Source organism: Caretta caretta, chromosome 1, assembly GCF_965140235.1.
Source record: "Caretta caretta isolate rCarCar2 chromosome 1, rCarCar1.hap1, whole genome shotgun sequence".
NCBI classification, from domain to species: domain Eukaryota; kingdom Metazoa; phylum Chordata; order Testudines; family Cheloniidae; genus Caretta; species Caretta caretta.
In genome coordinates this window covers 131355962-131374999 of record NC_134206.1, presented here as the reverse complement: position 1 = coordinate 131374999, position 19038 = coordinate 131355962, and the positions used below count along the sequence as shown (strand labels likewise).

The 19038-nt window shown below is 42.8% G+C and overlaps 1 protein-coding gene across 1 annotated transcript; it reads right to left on the bottom strand.

The window, feature by feature from the left end:
* Positions 1 to 10231: 10231 nt before the first annotated feature.
* On the bottom strand, positions 10232 to 11044 carry LOC125641034 (uncharacterized). Its single transcript, XM_048860352.2, has 2 exons — positions 10945 to 11044; positions 10232 to 10875 (listed from the first exon to the last, which is right to left on the bottom strand). The coding sequence occupies exons 1-2, from the start codon at positions 11042 to 11044 to the stop codon at positions 10235 to 10237; spliced, it is 741 nt and encodes a 246-aa protein (XP_048716309.2). The 3' UTR covers positions 10232 to 10234.
* Between the last annotated feature and the right edge of the window lie 7994 nt (positions 11045 to 19038).

Below are 19038 nucleotides of genomic sequence, written 5' to 3'. Positions count from 1 at the left end.
TGACATAAAATGTAATTAGGTAAAAGATAATGTGAGAAAATGGCACTAATCTAATCCCTGCTATAGTTTTCCCACGAGTTCCCCTTTTTGATGATGATAGTTCCTTAGCTAGAGACAATATAATTTTTGCTATTAATAGCCTAATCTAGTAATTTGCTTTAGCAGTGTTTATTCTCTGACTTCACTTGTTCTGTGGCCCTTCCTTTTGCATTTATCCACAAACCTTCACGGTGTGTCATTCAAGGTTTTCTGGATTCTCAAATAGCTGAACTAATATCTCAGAACACAACATACAACTGGGAATGGGACTGAGGTGCTAAGAAAATTAATGTTTTGGGGCTGGAGGTTATGTAGCCTAAAATGAGAGAGATGTTTGTCATTAGATATAGTAAGACTCTTTCCAATGTCTTTAAGACCCAGCTAAACCCTCTCTAAAAGGGACTAGCAGGATTTACAGATGTTAGCCCAGAGCTTTTTTTTTTTTCCCCAGTCTGATTTACCATGCTGTTAGGAATGTGAAAGTAGCTATCCCTTTATATAATCCATTTCTTTACAAAAGGAAATGTAAGTATCATGCTTACAATACAAGGCCTGGCAAATCTTCAAGACCGTACCTTCTTTCAGATGCCAAGGCCTATATAGCAGTACAAAAAAGACTGTGTAAAGCTGAGATATAATTGATGAATTTCTCATTGAAATGGACTGGCAAATTCTTAATAGTGGGACATAAATTGAAATTTTATAAAAAGGTCTATGCTCATTAAGGGAAAAATCTCACTCCAGAGTCCTGGCATATTAAACTCATCAGGCCAGCAATTTCAAAGAGGTCAGACACATAAGGCAGCTTTCACTGATACTAAGTAGCTTGCTTGCTTCTATGCTAAGGCTTCAGTTATTTTATATGGCTGAAGGTTGGTCAGAATGTTATAACGCTCACAAAGGAAACAGATTGGTTTTAATGACAATACCTTGGTATTGCAGGTGGCAACATCAATTCTGAAATTGCTTTGCAGTGCAAAAAGTCTAGTACATTTTTATGGAGTGCGCTGTGTGCATATTTTTGCAGAATACGAAGCAATATGCTGTTTCATTCCATGGGTGAGTGCTGGTGTCAAACAACAACCTTACAGAGGGGTAAAGGGAAAAGAGTCAATTTAAAGGTTTTAATCTACATCCTCACAGCTCTCCAGGGGACTGACCTTAAATACCCTCTCACTAGGTGCTTGTCATCTCTCATTACATTGCTATTAATACTGCCAATGGCTAGGGGAAAGGGGCCTAGCCTCTAGAGATCAGAGAAGCTATTTGAGCCTAGATCCTCAAAGATATTTAGGCTCCTAACTTCCATTATTTTCCTTTGAGGATCTGGGCCTTAGGGCTTTTTTTTTTTAAACCCCTAATGGGAGATAGGAACTTGGCACTCATGAAAATCCTACTAGGTGCCTGTTTGCAACTTTAGGCATCTAAATACCTTTAAAAATCTGATCTCATTACTAGAAAAGGATTCATTTGTTTTAGTTCTGTTTCCGTAATTAGGTAACATGTCTTTACAGAGCCATGAAAAACCGTGAGTGTACACACTGTGTTGTGTCCCTTGTCTTAATTACCTTTCTCAGTTGAAAGATTATAGTATAGATTTATAGAGGAAAAGATAAAGATGCTTTAAGAAAGGTCTGGAGACCGAAAGGTTAGTGATTCCATCTTATCAGTACATTAAAGAGTAAAGAGTCCAAAGTAGGTAATTTTGTTAGGAAGTAGGAAGGTTGGCTGACTGATCTTTATTCATGTCAAAAGGTGCCTCTTGTTAGTCAGCTGGGGAAAGAACAATTTCACCAGAGCCCTGAGCTGACCAGAACGCCAGTTTTTGTAAGAATATAAATGTAAATTCTGTCTGACCTGAAATGCATTTACTAAATATATGATCTTTTAAACTTATTTTATTCTGGATCTGTTCTGTTTTTAGCACACTGGAGAAAAAGAATCTACTGAAATAGCTTAATTTGTTTAGAATGTACTTGTTATGGTGTGTACTACATCAGAGCACACCCTCATGTCAAAACATAAGAATGGCCAAACTGGGTCAGAACAATGGCACATCTAACCCAGTATCCTGCCTTCTGACAGTGGTCAAGGCCAGATGCTTCAGAGGGAATAAACAGAACAGTGCAATTGAGTGAACCATCCCCTTCGACTAGTATCAGTCAGAAACTTATGGACACCCGGAGCACAATGTGGCACCCATACCACCTTGGCTAATAGCCACTGATGGACCATCCTCCATGAACTTATCTAGTCATTTTTTAACTCAGTTATCCTTTTGTCATTCACAAAATCCCCTGGCAATGAGTTCCACAAGTTGACTGTGCACTGCATGAAGAAGTACTTCCTTCTTGTTTGTTTTTAAACCTTGTCATTGTTTTTGTGTTATGTGAAGAGGTATATAACACTTCCTTATTCACTTTCTCCACACTATTCATGGTTTTATAGAACTCTATCATATCCCCCACTTACTAATTTCTTTTCCAAGCTGAACAGTACATCTTTTTTAATCATAGAATCATAGAATATCAGGGTTGGAAGGGACCTCAGGAGGTCATCTAGTCCAACCCTCTGCTCAAAGCAGGACCAATCCCCAACTAAATCATCCCAGCCAGGGCTTTGTTAAGCCTGATCTTAAAACACTCAAAGGAAGGAGATTCCACTACCTCCCTAGGTAACCCATTCCAGTGCTTCACCACCCTCCTAGTGAAAAAGTTTTTCCTAGTATCCAACCTAAACCGCCCCCACTGCAACTTGAGACCATTACTCCTTGTTCTGTCATCTGCTACCACTAAGAACAGCCTAGATCCATCCTCTTTGGAACCCCCTTTCAGGTAGTTGAAAGCAGCTATCAAATCCCCCCTCATTCTTCTCTTCCGCAGACTAAACAATCCCAGTTCCCTCAGACTTTCCTCATAAATCATAAATCTCTCATATGGAAGCTGTTCCATACCCCTAATAATTTTTGTTGCCCTTCTCTGTATCTTTTCCAATTCTAATATTTTTTTTGAGATGTAGTGACCAGAATTGCATGCAGTATTTAAGGTGTAGGCATACCATGGATTTATATAGTGGCATTGTGATATTTCTGTCTTTCTATCCCTCCCAATGGTTCCTAACTTTCTGTTTTTTGAATGCATCTGTAGATTGAGCAGATGTTTTCAGAGAACTATCCACAATGACTTCAAGATCTTTTTCTTAAGAACATAAGAACAGCTATACTGGGTCAGACCAAATGTCCATCTAGCCCAATATCCTGTCTTCCGACAGTGGCCAATGCCAGGTGTCCCAGAGGGAATAAACAGAACAGGTAATCATCAAGTGCCCATTCCCAGCTTCTGGCAAACAGAGACTAGGGACACCATCCCTGCCCATCCTGGCTAATAGCCGTTCTTGAGTGGTAACAACTAATTTACACCCCATCATTTCACATGTATCGTTGGAATTATGTTTTCCAGTGTGCATTACTTTGCATTTATCAACACTGAATTTCATCTGCCATTTTGTTGGCCAAACACCCAAGTTTAGTGAGATCCCTTTGTAACTCTTCTCAGTCTGCTTTGGACTTAACTATCTTGAGTAATTTTGTATAATCTACAAACTTTTCCACCTCACTCTTTACCCCTTTCTCCAGATCATTTATGAACCAGGACATAGCATTGCAGAGGTTCTTCTTCCCTAGTGCCCCCCTTTGTGTTCTGGTTCTGCAATAATCTGCTGCCTCTCTGGCCCAGTTGTCCATCCCGGTCAGTTCTCTGTCCAGTACCTTTCCACAGTTAACAGAAAACAAATTAATTTTGACCTCAAAATAGCCAGTTGGACATTAAATTCCATAATATAAACAGTAGTTCTTCCTGGAAACCCAATGCCAGTATTGTCAAATTTGAACCCCTGACTGGGCAAGATTACTTGGATTCGGGAAGGGAAACCCTGGCTTCACCCGAAACTGGCCCCTAGTAGAATCAGTCAGCCCTGTTTATCTGGCCTAGTGGGCTCTGATTTACCTCTGCCTGTTCCCAGGCCTTCTAGTTGCTGGAAGACCAACTCTCACTGGTTCTGCTGGCAGCTTATCATGGGCAGAGTGTGCCAAGATGGCAGGGCATCCAGCAGGGAGTAGCAAATGCCCAGTACGCCCATCACAGTATTCATAGCAAAGGATTTTCTTTTTTCCCATTCTGGCTAGGATCACAGAAGTCAGTGCTCTTGATTTTATTGCTCCTTATCTTATATCATAGCTCTCATCTGAAGTTAACCACTGCATGATAAGATCTAGCCAATTTAGTTTAAAATATCAACTATGTCACTAAGTTAAAGATAACACTGCTATTTGATGACATTTAATGGTGCCATTAGAAAATAAAGTATTGAGTGCAGGAAAAGCTACCAGTTTTTGTCTTAAAATGTTCGCTCAATTCAAACGCAACATTTTGGTATGTTATGAGAAAATCTTCAAGCATTTCAAGGACGCCACTCTGAGCAAAGATGAGAATCTAATCTCTCAAGAAAAAGCAACAAACAGAGAAACAAAAAGCCAAGAGCATTGTTTGGTATAGACTCTAATAAATGAGGGAGGTTTAAACAAGGTTATTATAAAGTAATGCACCATACTATTACACAGGTTTGTTTAGCCTGCATTTTAAAAATCTAGATACATTGCATGGGAATGTGTTGATTTCAATGAAATTTTCAATGGAAAAGTGTTGAAATATTGTTTTGACTTTTCATTTTGATAATGTTGAAACATTTTGCAAATACTTTATTTTCATTTTATTTAGTGTCACCATTTATATAACTGTAATATTATAGTATACATACACCATATTCAAAATTTGACATTAATTTATGTTTTGACATTATCAAATGTAAATGGTTCAGAATAGTTTTTCTTTAACAAAAATTCTATTCCATGGGAAATTTTAAAATTCCAAGTTTTTATTATTTTCAAAACTAAAAGAAATTATGAAATGTCAGAATTTCCTGACAGCAGAAATTATATTTTCTGACCAGCTGTATTTATGCACTTTTAGCTATGCATAATCATAAATACTTTTATCTAAGATTCAAGTGTTGTATTTGAATCATTGCTAATGAAAGTTGATGTACTGTTGAATGTATAGGTCCCTTAGTAAAAATGTAGAGATGGTCAGAAAAAAGAGATGAAGTTTTATAAACTACAAATATTATAAAGAAAAGGGAGGCCACTTTTCCCTTTCAGAATGAATGGGACATGCATGGCTTTATATTTTGCTCAGTCCATAAAAACACAGTTTAAGAAACTTTTTTTATATTGAGCTCCTTATTCAACAAAATTTAAAACGTCTTTTATTTTGCATATATCTCTCATACAGCCCATGGATAAGTAAGGCCCCACATTCCATGAATGAAATCCCCTAATGCCTTTACAAAAAAACACTCTGATAAAAAGGGAGGACAGTTTTGATTTTCCAAAAAAACCGAGTCCTTCATAACCTTGAAACAGTTTGATAGATCAAGATGATACTGACTTTTTACTTAGGTCCTGCTTTTGCAAAAGGAGCTGTATGAATAAGTGTTTATACCTGGGTAGGTTCTTTTTCAGGATTGCGGATGGATGAATCACTTTGAAAATGGCTCCATAATTCAGTGTAACAACCTCTCAGAAGCAGGACCGGCTCTAGGTTTTTTTGCCGCCCCAAGCAAAAAAATTGCTGCCCCGAGCTCAGGTGGGGCTGGGGCTCGCAGGCGGCGCTGGAAGCGGAGGGAGTGATGTCACCTTCTCCCAGCGCCTGCAGGGGCTTTACCCTCTCCCGCGCCCGGCCGCACAGAGAATCCCCGATATACGGGATGGCACAAGGCAGTGCAGCAGCCAGTGCGCAGATGAGGCTCCCTGACAGGACTCGCCGTCTCCTCCCCAGGTAGCGGCTGGGGCTTCCCCTTCCCGCTGTGGCCGGGGGCGCGGCGCCTTCACCCCATCTAAGTGGTGCAGCTCTGAGAGCGCAACTGCCCCCCCCAAAAAGGATGGCTGGAACGCCGCCCCTGGAAATGTGCCTCCCCAAGCACGTGCTTGCTTTGCTGGTGCCTAGAGCCGGTCCTGCTCAGAAGTAGTCACGTAGGAATTCAAGAGGGTTCCAGAGAAAATACTCTTAAAAACTATCCATTGTAGTAGAGAGGGACGTTCTTTTGCCTGAATTTTTAAACCAGCTTATAGAACAGAATAAAAAGAACCTCTATCTCAGGGAGTTTAAAGTTCTGCAAAAAGTTGCATTCCCTATCGAAATCCACAGGACTTTTTCCATAAAGGAAAAAAAATTGTTTGAATTTGAAAATGTTAAGAGAATGAGGTTTTTATTCTTGTCAGTAGAATTGTTACAGTGCAATGCAGCAGAACGATAATAATTACCGTAAACTGTTACCATTGTTCATTTATAATTTATATGTTTAAACTTTCATAAATCATATTACCTATGCTGGAAGGATATAACTCAAGTTAATTAACTGACAAACTCACATTACTATATTTAACATCTCACCCTTTCTCCAAGATTATAATGACACATTTCCCAAAAATAAATACATGAATAAAATAAATAAAAGGTTTCCTGACACAGATAAAATCACCTTCTATATTTATTATCACTGTTAACATTAGCAAATCTCCCACATAGCATGTTAACTTTTTTGTATATTTGAATCAACAGTAGTTTCACCTTTAATTAAGGTAGGTTTTGCAAAAGATCTGACCCCTTTCCCATTGATCCTTTTAATCTTATCTTATTCCATGTCTTTTCTACTGACACCTGGTGATTAATACTGCTACAGAAGTTTTACCAGCATGATTTCTTACATCTTCTAATAACCCTCTGAGCCTGAATATGCTTCCTTTTATAATCTATAAAATCCTGAAATTTTAATGAAAGTCTCATCTTACTCAATGCCTTTCTTCTTAATTTGACCACTATATAATAATCTTCATCCTGCCAGGGCACTGGAGGGTTGCTCTTTCTTCCCAGATGACACAGGAATAGCCATAGTAGTTGACTGATATATCAACAAAGGCTCCCGCACCATCAGTGGTAGTTTCCACAAAACCCCCCAAAGAGAGAGGGCAAAATGTAACCAGCTTGATTTCTTTTTTAAATTCTATGTTTCCCTAAAGTTTCTTTGTCAGATGATAATATCAAAGAAGAAATATATATATGCACTCCCCATGATAATCATGCCCCTCTTTTCATAGAATCATAGAATCATAGAATATCAGGGTTGGAAGGGACCCCAGAAGGTCATCTAGTCCAACCCCCTGCTCGAAGCAGGACCAATTCCCAGTTAAATCATTCCAGCCAGGGCTTTGTCAAGCCTGACCTTAAAAACCTCTAAGGAAGGAGATTCTACCACCTCCCTAGGTAACGCATTCCAGTGTTTCACCACCCTCATAGTGAAAAAGTTTTTCCTAATATCCAATCTAAACTTCCCCCACTGCAACTTGAGACCATTACTCCTCGTTCTGTCATCTGCTACCATTGAGAACAGTCTGGAGCCATCCTCTTTGGAACCCCCTTTCAGGTAGTTGAAAGCAGCTATCAAATTCCCCCTCATTCTTCTCTTCTGCAGACTAAACAATCCCAGCTCCCTCAGCCTCTCCTCATAAGTCATGTGTTCCAGACCCCTAATCATTTTTGTTGCCCTTCGCTGGACTCTCTCCAATTTATCCACATCCTTCTTGTAGTGTGGGGCCCAAAACTGGACACAGTACTCCAGATGAGGCCTCACCAATGTCGAATAGAGGGGAACGATCACGTCCCTCGATCTGCTCGCTATGCCCCTACTTATACATCCCAAAATGACATTGGCCTTCTTGGCAACAAGGGCACACTGCTGACTCATATCCAGCTTCTCGTCCACTGTCACCCCTAGGTCCTTTTCCCCAGAACTGCTGCCTAGCCATTCGGCCCCTAGTCTGTAGCGGTGCATTGGATTCTTCCGTCCTAAGTGCAGGACCCTGCACTTATCCTTACTGAACCTCATCAGATTTCTTTTGGCCCAATCCTCCAATTTGTCTAGGTCCTTCTGTATCCTATCCCTCCCCTCCAGCGTATCTACCACTCCTCCCAGTTTAGTATCATCCGCAAATTTGCTGAGAGTGCAATCCACACCATCCTCCAGATCATTTATGAAGATATTGAACAAAACCGGCCCCAGGACCGACCCCTGGGGCACTCCACTTGACACCGGCTGCCAACTAGACATGGAGCCATTGATCACTACCCGTTGAGCCCGACAATCTAGCCAGCTTTCTACCCACCTTATAGTGCATTCATCCAGCCCATACTTCCTTAACTTGCTGACAAGAATACTGTGGGAGACCGTGTCAAAAGCTTTGCTAAAGTCAAGAAACAATACATCCACTGCTTTCCCTTCATCCACAGAACCAGTAATCTCATCATAAAAGGCGATTAGATTAGCCAGGCATGACCTTCCCTTGGTGAATCCATGCTGGCTGTTCCTGATCACTTTCCTCTCATGCAAGTGCTTCAGGATTGATTCTTTGAGGACCTGCTCCATGATTTTTCCAGGGACTGAGGTGAGGCTGACCGGCCTGTAGTTCCCAGGATCCTCCTTCTTCCCTTTTTTAAAGATTGGCACTACATTAGCCTTTTTCCAGTCATCCGGGACTTCCCCCGTTCGCCATGAGTTTTCAAAGATAATGGCCAATGGCTCTGCAATCACAGCCGCCAATTCCTTCAGCACTCTCGGATGCAACTCGTCCGGCCCCATGGACTTGTGCACGTCCAGCTTTTCTAAATAGTCCCTGACCACCTCTATCTCCACAGAGGGCTGGCCATCTCTTCCCCATTTTGTGATGCCCAGCGCAGCAGTCTGGGAGCTGACCTTGTTAGTGAAGACAGAGGCAAAAAAAGCATTGAGTACATTAGCTTTTTCCACATCCTCTGTCACTAGGTTGCCTCCCTCATTCAGTAAGGGGCCCACACTTTCCTTGGCTTTCTTCTTGTTGCCAACATACCTGAAGAAACCCTTCTTGTTACTCTTGACATCTCTTGTTAGCTGCAGCTCCAGGTGCAATTTGGCCCTCCTGATATCATTCCTACATGCCCGAGCAATATTTTTATACTCTTCCCTGGTCATATGTCCAACCTTCCATTTCTTGTAAGCTTCTTTTTTATGTTTAAGATCCGCTAGAATTTCACCATTAAGCCAAGCTGGTCGCCTGCCATATTTACTATTCTTTCGACTCATTGGGATGGTTTGTCCCTGTAACCTCAACAGGGATTCCTTGAAATACAGCCAGCTCTCCTGGACTCCTTTCCCCTTCATGTTAGTCCCCCAGGGGATCCTGGCCATCCGTTCCCTGAGGGAGTCAAAGTCTGCTTTCCTGAAGTCCAGGGTCCGTATCCTGCTGCTTACCTTTCTTCCCTGCGTCAGGATCCTGAACTCAACCGACTCGTGGTCACTGCCTCCCAGATTCCCATCCACTTTTGCTTCCCCCACTAATTCTACCCGGTTTGTGAGCAGCAGGTCAAGAAAAGCGCCCCCCGAGTTGGCTCCTCTAGCACTTGCGCCAGGAAATTGTCCCCTACGCTTTCCAAAAACTTCCTGGATTGTCTATGCACTGCTGTATTGCTCTCCCAGCAGATATCAGGAAAATTAAAGTCACCCATGAGAATCAGGGCATGCAATCTAGTAGCTTCCGTGAGCTGCCGGAAGAAAGCCTCATCTACCTCATCCCCCTGGTCTGGTGGTCTATAGCAGACTCCCACCACTACATCACTCTTGTTGCACACACTTCTAAACTTAATCCAGAGACACTCAGGTTTTTCTACAGTTTTGTACCGGAGCTCTGAGCAGTCATACTGCTCCCTTACATACAGTGCTACTCCCCCACCTTTTCTGCCCTGCCTGTGCTTCCTGAACAGATTATAACCATCCATGACAGTACTCCAGTCATGTGAGTTATCCCACCAAGTCTCTGTTATTCCAATCACGTCATAGTTCCTTGACATCACCAGGACCTCCAGTTCTCCCTGCTTGTTTCCAAGGCTTTGTGCATTCGTATATAAGCACTTGAGATAACCTGTTGATCGCCCCTCATTCCCAGTATGAGGCAGGAGCCCTCCCCTCACAGACATTCCTGCCTGTGCTTCCTCCCGGTATCCCGCTTTCCCACTTACCTCAGGGCTTTGGTCTCCTTCCCCCGGTGAACCTAGTTTAAAGCCCTCCTCACTAGGTTAGCCAGCCTGCTGGCAAAGATGCTCTTCCCTCTCTTCGTAAGATGGAGCCCGTCTCTGCCCAGCACTCCTCCTTCATGGAACACCATCCCATGGTCAAAGAATCCAAAGCCTTCTCTCCGACACCACCTGCGTAGCCATTCGTTGACTTCGACGATTCGACGGTCCCTACCCAGGCCTTTTCCTTCCACGGGAAGGATGGACGAGAACACCACTTGCGCCTCCAACTCCTTTATCCTTCTTCCCAGAGCCACGTAGTCCGCAGTGATCCGCTCAAGGTCATTCTTGGCAGTATCATTGGTGCCCACGTGGAGAAGCAGGAAGGGGTAGCGATCCGAGGGCTTGATGAGTCTCGGCAGTCTCTCCATCACATCGCGAATCTTAGCCCCTGGCAAGCAGCAGACTTCTCGGTTTTCCCGGTCAGGGTGGCAGATAGATGACTCAGTCCCCCGGAGGAGAGAGTCCCCGACCACCACCACCCGCCTTCTCCTCTTGGGAGTGGTGGTCGTGGAACCCCCAACCTCAGGACATCGCATCTCATGCCTTCCAACCAGCGGAGTCTCCTTCTGCTTTCTCGCCCCAGACATATCATCTGGTCTACTCTCCGCAACGGTACCTGTGGAGAGAACATGAAAGCGGTTAGTTACCTGTGTCTGTGTTACTGGAACCCGGACATTCCTCTTACCTCTTCTGGAGGTCACATGTTGCCAAGCTTCTTCACTGGCCTCTTGGCTCCTCTGTGCAACCTGCTCTATATCTTTAGAGTCTTGTGCCCCTAGAAGCATATCCTGAGTTTTGTCCAGAAAATCCTCAGTTTCTCGTATGCAACGCAGGGTTGTTATTTGTTGCTCCAGACCTTCAATCTTCTCTTCCAATATGGAGACCAGCTTGCACTTTGTACAGACAAAGTCGCTTCTGTCCTGTGGAAGAAAGACAAACATGGCACATCCAGTGCAGGTCACAACAGCTGAACCCCCCCCTTCCATATCACCTTCCTACTATGAGTTTCCTCAGAGCAGTTTGCAAGACGTAAGCCTCACTGGGCTCACTCCAGGCGAACTCCCAGGCAAACTCCTGCTGTGAGCTGCTCTGCTGTCCCCCGCTGCTCAGCTGGTTCGCGAAGCTCTGGCTATTTTTAAACAGCCAGGCTTCCCTGACACAAACAAACGGACACCCTAATGCCCGCCCCCTGCAGGCTAGCAGCCAATCAGACACTCACTCAGGCTCTCACACTGCCCTCCCAGCAAACACACGCTCGGATACTTCCTCAGCAAGCAAACACACAATGTGCATGTACATTTACCTAGGACCTGTTCTGCTACAATTACACAGGGGAGTACCTTCCTGTGTGTGTAGTCCCATTGAACGGAGGATGAAAACAGTCTGCTCTGGAAGAGATTGTTTTGCTCCCTTCCCCTCTCCTAGCCCCTTTTCTCTCTCATTTCTATGATTCTTTCCATCTCCTTCCCCATTACTGATAGAGGAGAGCATTTGTGAAACTTCTGTAACTCCTTCACCTGACCCAGTGATCTCTTCCTATCCCGTCTTCTGAATTCCCTTACCACACTCTTATCCCTCCCTTCTATTCCACCTCTCCTCAGGCTTCTCACACTACAAACATGCATCACTCTCCCCGCAACTTAAACAACAAAAAAGAACCAAAAACACTCTCGACCCCACTGGCCTCTTCCACTACTACTCCATCTCCTTTCTTCCTTTCTTCTCCAAGCTCATTGAACATGGTGACTGCACTGCTGTCTGGAGTTCCTCTCCTCCAATCCATCTTCTGCCCCTGGCATGCCACTGCAGTGCTTCTCATCAAAACCTCCCTAGCCAAAGACAGCTGAAACCAGTACTCCACCATCAACGTATTGTCTGCCTTTGAGATTGTCAAAAATGATCCTTCTTGATATCTTATCCTTCCTCAGGTTTTGTGACTGGCCACTCCTGGTTTTTCTCCTACATCTCTAATTACTCTTTCACTTGGAGGATCTTCCTCATCAGAACTCTGGGGGTCCTGACTGGTTCCCTGCTTTTTTTAAACCAAGCAAGGGAACAGGAAGTTGTCCATGCAATGGGCTTTCCCCAGCTTAGAACTGCCTCTCCTGCTGTACTTGCTACTAGTGCCTGACTCTGATCTCCTGGTAACCTGACCCTGCCATCTCCTGCACCTGACTGTTTGCTCTCTGGTCTGTCTCAGACTCTGGCTTCCTGGTAAACCAATCCTGCCTGGCTCTTGATTCCTGCTCTGACCACTAGGTCAGACCACCCATATCCCGGTTGTGACATCTGTATCAACTACTGCGACCTCCTCATGTCTGTCCCTGACAAATACAATCTTGCTCCACTTATATCCATTCAAAATGCTGCTGCAAAGATCATGCTTCTGGATTGTTGCTTCAAACAGTTCAGCCATTGCTCTGTGTCTCACCCCTGGTTCCCCTTTTCCACTACATCAAGCACAGGCTACTCATTCACTTTAAAGGCCTTTAATGCCACCTATCATCTCCTATAGAGACATCAACTCCCCCATCTTCTCTGCCAATTATGTTGGCTTTTGTGAAGAAGGAATTATGTTGATCTGGAAATTGTTTGATAAGAGATGCAGTCATAGGAGAAGTGTTAAGAAAAATTATGTGATCAGATATGTTATAGGATGAAGACCAAAAAGAACACACACTTCTGGGTGCATAGACACAGAGGTTTGGACTCCTGGACATAACCCACTCCCCCCAAATTTTGGGGTTTGAATTTGAAGAATTGGCTCCTGTGAGGAGAGGAAGCACTGCTGGGCTCTTATACGCTTAGGCTGTCCCTATTAGAGTAAGAAGCAGCAAGGTCACTGGATACTCTTGTTATGTATTACACTGATCAATAAAAGTTTAGTATTTTGGCCATGCCTCCAAGTCCTAGGTTTGACAAATCAGTGGGTTTTGAACATAACCTTTTTTCAAGGGCCTTGCACATAAGAATGACAAGAAAATCTCCTCAGAAGATTAGAGGGATACAAAGGCTGATTTGGTGAACTAGTGACTGAGCTGTTGAAGGACATGTCCAGAAAGGGGCAGGTTATGACAGCCTCAATCACTCTTCTGTTAAATTTTCAAACATGCACCTTCTTGCTTTCTCCCGTGCTGCCACTCAAACATGGGAGTAGCAGCAAAGCTAACTGTGTCTTCCTTTAAATAATGAGGAGTCCAGTGGCACCTTAAAGACTAACAGATTTATTTGGGCATAAGCTTTCATGGTTAAAAAAACCCCACTTCTTCAGATGCATGGAGTGAAGGTAACTCCCTTCTTGTCATGTGTCAATATATTTAGGCCTGCATCAGTATCTTTCACTCCATGCATCTGAAGGAGTGGGGTGTTTTACCACAAAAGCTTATGCCCAAATAAATCTGTTTGTCTTTAAGGTGCCACTGGACTCCTCATTGTTTTTGTGGATACAGACTAACACTGCTACCCCTCTGTTCCTTTAAATACCTTCTCTGCTATAGGGTTGCCAGACATCCGGTTTTTGACTGGAACGCCCGGTGGAAAAGGGACCCTGGTGGCTTTGGTTTAACAGCGCTGACCGGCCTGTTAAAAGTCCAGTTGGTATGGGGCTGGCAGGCTCCCTACCTGGCTCCGAGCGGCTCCTGGAAGCTGATAGCATGTCCCTCCAGCTCCTAGGTACAGGGGCGTCCAGGGAGGCTCCTCATGCTGGCCTGCCCCAAGCACTGGCTCCACAGCTCCCATTGGCTGGGAACTGCAGCCAATGGGAGCTGTGGGGGCAGCGCCTACAGATGGGAGCTGGAGGAACATGTTGCCACTTCTGGAACTGCCTGAGGTAAGCGCCACCCGGAGCCTGCACCCCGAACCTCTTCCCACAACCCAACCCCCTACCCCAGCCCTGAGCTTCCTCCCACAGTCCAAACCCCTAGGCCCCAGCCCAGAGCCCTCTTCTGCACCTCTGCCCCAGTCTGGAACCCCCTCCCACACCCTGAACCCCTCATTTCTGGCCCCAGCCCAGATCCCATACCCCCTCCCTCACTCCTGCCCCAGCTCCCTCCCACACTCCGAACCCCTCGGCCCCACCGCCCAGCCTGGAGTCCCCTCCTGCACCCCAAACCCCTCATTCCCGGCCCCACCCTAGAGCCCACGCCCCCAGCCAGAGCCCTCACCCCCTCCTATACCTCAACCTCCTGGCCCAGCATGGTGAAAATGAGTGAGTGAGGGAGAGACAGAGGGAGGGGGCATGGAGTGAGTGGAGGTGGGGCCTCGGAGAAGGGACAGGACATGGGTGGGACCTTAGGGCAGGGGGTGGGGGCAAGGGTGTTCAGTTTTCTGCAGTCAGAAAGTTGGCAACCCTACTCTGCTGGGATACCTACAGACAACTTGATAATGGTTTAAGCAGATAGTGTGCTGTGACCATGTTCTTTCATGCTGAACAGAACCATTTCATTGGAGATCACAAGGCACCAGTCTGTAGAGCCTGAAGTGCCCTTTCAAACTTAAAGTACTCCCGGTTGTGTAATATGAGGCATGTACTGACTGTGTGGTGCAGGGCAGCTTGCTCTGAAGCTGTACATATTTGTGGTTGTCAATGTGGTCCTTTTCACAAATATTGAAATTCATGTATAAATTAAAAAAAGAGGGATTACTAGTAAAAATCATCAAACCTAGTACCCCACTCATCATTTATAATTAAGATAAGTTTTCTACCCCATTCTGATCAGTAACTTTCCTAACTTGCAATAAATTATGGCTACTGACATCTCCATAACAGCACCATGTCCTGGAGTTTATGGAGGGCATTATTTAACTTGCTTTATTCAAAGGATTATAATATTTCTCTAATATACTGTTGAGGAGAGCTTGATACTGTTAGCTTCAATATCTTTTCCCACACTAATAATTATAAAGTAAATCCCTGATAAAATGAGGATTAAACTACTCCTCCCAATCATTAGTAACAAATGTGCATATTTTTGCTAATGTGTATACCAGTCATTAAGGGATGAAAAGAAAAGCTAGAGTGACATTGACAAGTAGACTTTAATCTCTCAATAATTTATATTTAATATGGATTGAAAACAGCTGGGACAAGGGAACTGTTAAAAAAATGAAAATCCTGTAGTTTCAAACACTCAGTCTAATGCCTCTAATCAGGAAATAACTGACATGCAAATTCAGATCCAGTCACTTTGCCCCTTTACGTTGACTAAGGTGCAGATGAGACCAAAAGGGTATATTTTTAAAGAAGTAGTGGGGAACTATTTGCAGAGCTGGACCTGAAGATATTAGGAGACATGGGTGTAGTAGTTACTGTATGAAGCAGAGATTATTACACCTTGCCCAGATGACGTATGTGATCAAACACTGAAATGCTGATTGTAACCATGACCAGCATGCCTCTGAAAATAATGAATTCCATTTCACCCTCATAATCAAAAATAGCCACAAACTCTCAAGGATTGGCAGCCATGAGGAAGGAGGAATGTAAAATATCTGTACCAGAAGCTGTGTCAGAGATGCTGGCTGGCTAAGAGGGTCACAGAAGAAAGAATGACACATACCCCTGGAGGAAAAGTCTATTTTGAGGACAGGCTGCCCTAGAAAAAAGGGGAAGTAAGAGGTTTTTCATTGTATCTAACCCAAGGAATATCTACCTAGTTTAGCTGTTGCTGAATATAAAACTCTCTCTCTCTGAACGAAAAGCCTAATCAAAACCCTGGGAGAATAGACAGGCCTTGCAGTGTGCCTGGAAAATCAACAGATTTGAGCTTTGCTGAAATGCAGGGGGAAGCAAAGTTCAAATTCTGCAGGCTTTTCACTGAAACTGATTGCCTGTGATCAATGTACTTAAAGCAATTAGTGCTGAAAATTTTTCAGACTAAAAAAATTTTTCTTTAGAGTTAAATTTACAGATATAATGAAAGTGTGAGTGACTCAAAGCTAACTCCAGTGTTCTGGTATGGTACCAAATTTCACTGTCTACTTTTGACTCAGCTACCTCAGCATGAATCATATCAATTAATCCTAAACACATAAGAATACTCCCCAAACGAGTAATGACTACTTAACAGTAACAAACTCAATTCACTGGCTAGGAAACATGGTTCCAGAAAATACACATTTTGAGGCCCTCACTGATCTCCATATGAATGACAGCCATATAAAATGTTATTATTCCAGTCCTGACTGCCTCATAAAATACTCCCTTTTTAAGAACATACGAATGGCCATGCTGGGTGAGACCCAAGGTCCATCTAGCCCAGTATTCTGTCTTCTAAGAGTGGTCAATGCCAGGTGCTTCAAAGGGAATAAACAGAACAGGTAACGAAGTGACCCATCCCCTGTCGTTCACCCCCATCTTCTGGCAGTCAGAGGCTTCTTAAAATAGAACGTATAATTATTAAATAAGAGAACCCGAGAACTGATGTCAGAATTGATGTCAGAATTTAGAGAATCCACTGTAAATTTCAAGGGCTCATACATCTGACTTCTATTGCATATGAGAAAATGTACTTTGTGCATCGTCATAGTTCATAAACAGTGCACTTAAAACATGACATAAAGTTAGGCTGAACAAAACTGAATTTTTTTATAGGAAGAGGGAAAGACATAGATAGGCATATGGGTTCTGTTTAGATCTTGTAGATACTATGGCCAGATTTTTTTTAAAAAAAAGTACCATCCAACATGTGGCCATCTTGTGAGGAGAACAATAAAGTAAGTCAGCACAGGTGATCAATTGAAGGAGGAATGAAAAATTAGAGGGATTTGAAAAAGACGTGCTTTATTTCAATGTGCAATTAATCACAGGGAATTAGATTGTGCTCCCCCATGGGCATCCTGGAGAGAGAGGAAAATCTGAGACAACACGGCTCATATAACTACACAAATTAGATTGATCGTTCCTCGGATAAAGAAGGATAGTTCAGATGACTTCAGTAAAGCCCTAGAAGTATACTTCTACAATAATCTTCTCCACACTCTGAGATCTATACCTTAAACAGATCTGTGAGTCTGTAAATAGGGAGTACAGTTGCTGAATGTCCCATGCCTGGAGCTCCGGGGAGTGTGATTCCCCCTTCCCCATTTTCTCTGCACAAACATACAGGTGTTGGGGTTTTTTTTCCTTTTAAAAATGAAATTGAGCATTTAATAGATTTGTTTATGTATTTAAAACAAAGGAAAATTAAATGCCAAAAAAATGATATGCCAAAAAAAATGAAACCTTGTTTGCAAATTTACGCACACAAAGTTATGGTTAACAAGGAAACTGGTGATATTGTAGGTAAATATTAAGGTAAACATTTAACATCATACAGAGTAATGAAATATTTCATGTGCACATTAGGTCTGAGTTTTGATTGCTCCAGAGCTCATTGTGTTTGAATATCATACTTTTGTGCATATAAATTCTCAACCCTAACATTGCCTTAACATTCCCTCCCCCCCCCCCCCCCCACTCCATTGTACAGAGAGAAATGACTGCATTAGAATTCCAGCCTCCTAAATTGGACAGAGAAAAACGTCTATAGTCAGTTATCTGTGCTTGTAAAGAAGATTAGGTACTTTTGGAAAGCATTTCATTAACAAGTTCCCGGAGAATAAAGATCATAGTGATTTAAACTTCAAAAGAATCTTAAATACATTGGGAAAATATATTTTACAATATCAACTAAATTATTGAGAGGAGTACTAATGCTAGTCATCTAGCAATCCTATTTAGTGAGTCATTTATTTTTAAAATGACTTTACAAAGTAAACTTACACCTGTGATCTCAAAACAGAATATTTTGAGGAAAAATTTGGAGTTATAAATTATGCATGACATATAAAGCTATGGTCATGGGCAGGGGGGAATCCTTATACTGTCAATTATTAAAGTATTTTACTTTTATATTGTTAAAAAAGATGTAATGCTGATACATCTTTTATGCTGATATTAAAGTGCCATATCAAAAATATTCACACTGCTAGGGGCTTTTTTAAATTACACTTTGTCATACATGTTCAGACCATTTGCTGGCTGAATCAAGTGGCAAAATATGCTTAAGTTGCAATGGAGACAAGAAATAGCCTGTTTTAATAATTAAAAGGATCAGACCTCATTCACCTCATGTCAAATTAAAAGAGAGGGGGAAAACCACAGTTTTCTTATTTATTCATGAAGTGTTGTGTAATTTGGTTGTCAGAATGTGGTCAAATAGCATGGATATTGCTATTTCACTGCCAGTAGCAGTTTTGCCTTGAGGGGGGCATCTGTGGAACTGCCTTGAACAGAAAATATATTAAATAAAATCCAGTTACAATAAAATACATTTAACTGCAGGCTTATTGCATTGACAGCAGTTAAATTAACAGCACTCCACTCCTCATCATCCATGCCCATTCACTCTAGTACCAGGTAGCTGGCCCACAAGGAGGACACCTGCAGCTCCGAGAACCATCTGGTAACCCCAACACAGATCTGAGGGGCATTTTCAAGAATGCTTTAAGTTAAATATTGTGTGCATATCTCTATAGCAGCTCTGCTTTTTTAACTATAGTAGTGGTGGGGTGGGTGAACTCATAACAATGCAGATACCCAGGGGTAAAGTTAAAGACACCTTCAGAATCTTTATTCCGAATAGTCTCATTTTGGTAGGGTTAAAACATCAGTCTTCACATTCAATGGATGCTTGTTTCTGCCTTCACTTCCATTGGTTTTGTCAAGCAAGCAAAGAAAAAGAGGTGGTGGTGAGGGGGATAGACAGGATTATTTTAAAAATGCCACTCCAAGAGCTCC